We start from the raw sequence: 3,195 nt of genomic DNA, 5'->3' as shown, positions 1-3,195 counted from the left end.
TTCTGGATGTAAGAAGTTTATTTGGCAGGTGACCCTAGAAAGCACGTGGGAGGAGGGACAGGAGAGACAGGAAGAAAACCAGTAAGAACCGTGTTAATGAGAAGGTTACCACTGCGGGCAACTGGTGGGGACCCTTGGAGGCAGATGCTACAGAATACACTTCAGAGTTGTTCTACTAAAGGATGACAAAGCTGAGGTCTGTGGTCACCAGCCCCTGCTCCGTGCCAACTGGGGGTCACTCCTGGGAACTTCCAACACTTCCAGCCTGCCTGGTGCACAGGCTGAGAAACACAGGCATTGCCAGCATGGATTGGAACTCCCGTGTCCTCTAGGGTGGGCTGGGGGCTCCAGGCGGGGCGCTGCTGATGTCTGCTCTGTCCTTGAAGTCAACTCCTCGGCCTGACCAGGTCGGGTCTCCCTAAGGGCAGCAGCTCTCATGGACAGCTGTCAGCTGACACATGAAGACCCTGGCCAAGGGCTCCACATCCAGAGGGGCCCCAGAGGAAAGAGCGAGGCAGCCCATGGCGGTGAACGGGGCCGGGGCAGGCCTCAGCTCAGGACACCACCCTCCTCTGCAGGCACTGGGCCAGGGACCTGTGCCTGAGAACCCGGGGCATCTCTGGAGGGAAAGGGGCCGAGGGGCAGGCAGCGAGGGCTGCCCGCAGTTCCCTGAAGGCCCCCTGCCCCACCAGGTGGACTTGGGCGGGGCCCATGCTGCCCCGGAACCGCAGGTCCTTGTAGCGAGCGGAGGTTTCCTGAAGGCAGTGGTCAAGCTGGGAACAGAACGGCTCAAGTGAGACTGGTGTGGGGCTGGGCGGTGTGTGGGGGAGGCGCGCACAGCTGTGCCCAGGGTGTGCGTGGCTAGAAGTTTCACGTGTACATGTGTGTCTGTGGGGTTCAACCCTCCCTTCCCAGAGCTCCAGGGAGGTTCTCCTCCCCTCCGCCACCTCCCCACGACACACGGGGCAGTGTGCAGAGTGAAGGGGACGTTCAGTTGTATCCTGTCTCTGTCTCTGGTTTACCTTGTCTCGATTTTCCTCTGACAAGTTCCTCAGCCCCTTCAGTGCCACAAATACCTCATAGTGGGGAGCGGAGCCCTCAGAGGAATCTGCGGACAAACCGCCTATTACGGACACATGTTTTGTGAATGGGGCATCTTCGAAAGCTCAAGCCCACTGCCCCTACTCCAAGGTTCATAGGGGAGAGAAGGAGTTTCTTGGCAAGGAGTGGGGTCAACGGAGAGGAAATGGGTAGAGACTGCAGCAGGCAGATGGGGGTTAGATATGCGGAGGGACTTTTGTTAGGAGCAGCACAAAAGGCTGGGTCTTTCCTCTTTCCTAGAGGTCTCCCAGCGGGGTGGGTATGGGTGAGGGATAGTCAGCCAGTGGAAAAGCTCACCCAGAATCCTGCTCTCCACCCAGCCATGGTCCAACAGCTTGGCCCCCGGCCACTGCCCCACGGCCTGGCCCAGGGCCTCAGAGAACACATCCTCACCAGTGTCTTCGCCTCGAACACTCAGGGTCTGGCCCAGCCTGAGGAGAAGGAAGCAAGAGGGAGAGGAACCCAGGGCACGAGCATGGTCCCTCAGTGACCCGGGGGGTAACTTACCTGCAGATGAATTTGACGACCGGACACTGATTGTAGTCACCCGCTACCTGTACCACATCACCAAGCCGGCACCTGATGGGGAGTGGGGATGAGGTCAGGCCCAAGGGCCCATTAACTTCAACAGCATGCGCATGGCCTTTAACCGGGTTCAGGCTCCCTGAGGCAGCAGTTGGGGAGAGGTGGGCAGGCAGATGCTCACCTGGTGAGGCTGGCATGGTTGGTCAACACCAGCTCGTATTCCTTGCCCTTCTGGGCCTCAGCCAGCAGGACAGTGCGGGTAGCCTCTTCCCAAGTTCCTTCCTTGAGAGGGAGCAGCTCAATAAAGGGGGCTCCAGGGGGCAGAAGGTACAGGCCATGGGGCTGCTCTGGCCACAGACTCAGGCCCAACACCCCTGTGGGGAGCAAGCAGCCTCTTCATCTGCTAGACAATCGCCCAGGCCCCAACCCTCTGCCCATCTGATCCCCCTGCTGCCCCTCCACCCCATCCTTCCCGGCTCCCCCAGGCTCAGCCCTCTGCTTCTAAGGCCCTAACTGGGAAGAGGCAGTGGTTCTGGAGGTGATGGACCTGAAGAAAATGCTGGTATGGTATAAATCTGTGTAAGTCTCTTAACCTCTCTGAGCCTCAGTTTTTTCATCTGTAAAATGGAGCTGGTGTTGGGGAGGAATCAATGAGATGACTATGGGACTTGCTGCAGTTCATGGGGTCGCAAAAAGTTGAACACAATTTAGCAACTCAACAACTTGGCAGCTAGCTGTGTGCCCCTCACCACCCTTGAGTCTTGCTGACCTCCAGAAGCAGCGTAAGCGGGTGAGAAGAAGGTGAGCCCTTGGCACCACAAGGCCCCCAGGGCAGCCACAGCCTCAGCCTGGCCTCCTGCGTCCAGAGTCACCACCACCTGCAGTTTTGGCCAGAGCCGAAGGGCCAGTCCTCGGGTTCCCTGCTCCAGGGCTTCCCGCAGCTCGGCTGCCCGTCTGGGGAGAGGTGCTCCTGGGTTCCCAGCAGCAATGGCCTCAGCCAGCTCTTCCCCATGGGCCTCCAGGTCCAAGAAGACATCTAGGAGCTCTGCTGCCGTCCCAGCTTCCAGAGCCCGCAGCCCTGGGGACCTCAGTGCCTCCAGGAGCAGGACCCTTGGGTCCTTGGCTCCAGTGGGGCTCACTTGGCCCAGGGCATGCCAAGGCCAAGGGAGGGGGTAGGGCCAAGGGGAGGAAGCAGTTACACGAGCCGTGCCTCCTGGAGCCAGCACTTCCGGGTAGGCCTTGTTTAGGGCTGCCAGACCCAGCAAGGTGGCCTGGAGGGAGACAAGAGACAGTGTTGGCCCTGGGCCTGAGCCAGACCCTGAGCCCCCAGATATACTTTTTTTTTTTGGTCACCAGGGATCGAACCTGCACCCTCTGCACTGAAAGCGGGGAGTCTTAACCACTGGACCATCATGGAAGTCCCCCAGTGTTGTTTTGAGGTTTTTGTTGCTGTTGTTGCTGTTTGCTTTTTTCCCATCCTGATGGGAGGCCTTGGCTCCACTTAGGGACCTTAGGGATGGGGTTAGGTTCCAGCCTTCCCCATTTACCTGCAGAGAGGCCTCGCCATGG

General features: G+C 59.2%; 1 protein-coding gene across 1 annotated transcript in view; it reads right to left on the bottom strand.

The window, feature by feature from the left end:
- GHDC (GH3 domain containing) overlaps nucleotides 1–3,195 on the bottom strand; it is a 4,537-nt gene continuing 1,342 nt past the window's right edge. Inside the window, exons 5-10 of the mRNA XM_010842517.1 lie at nucleotides 2,396–2,932; nucleotides 1,808–2,000; nucleotides 1,609–1,680; nucleotides 1,399–1,532; nucleotides 1,023–1,108; nucleotides 1–773 (exon numbers count right to left, since the gene is read on the bottom strand). Of these exons, the coding sequence (XP_010840819.1) occupies nucleotides 555–773; nucleotides 1,023–1,108; nucleotides 1,399–1,532; nucleotides 1,609–1,680; nucleotides 1,808–2,000; nucleotides 2,396–2,932 (1,241 nt within the window). The 3' untranslated portion in view covers nucleotides 1–554. The remainder of the gene's footprint in view (nucleotides 774–1,022; nucleotides 1,109–1,398; nucleotides 1,533–1,608; nucleotides 1,681–1,807; nucleotides 2,001–2,395; nucleotides 2,933–3,195) is intronic.

The sequence above is a fragment of the Bison bison genome, unplaced genomic scaffold (genome assembly GCF_000754665.1).
Source record: "Bison bison bison isolate TAMUID 2011002044 unplaced genomic scaffold, Bison_UMD1.0 scf7180017864180, whole genome shotgun sequence".
NCBI classification, from domain to species: Eukaryota; Metazoa; Chordata; class Mammalia; order Artiodactyla; family Bovidae; genus Bison; species Bison bison.
This window is presented reverse-complemented; position numbering and strand designations above follow the sequence as displayed.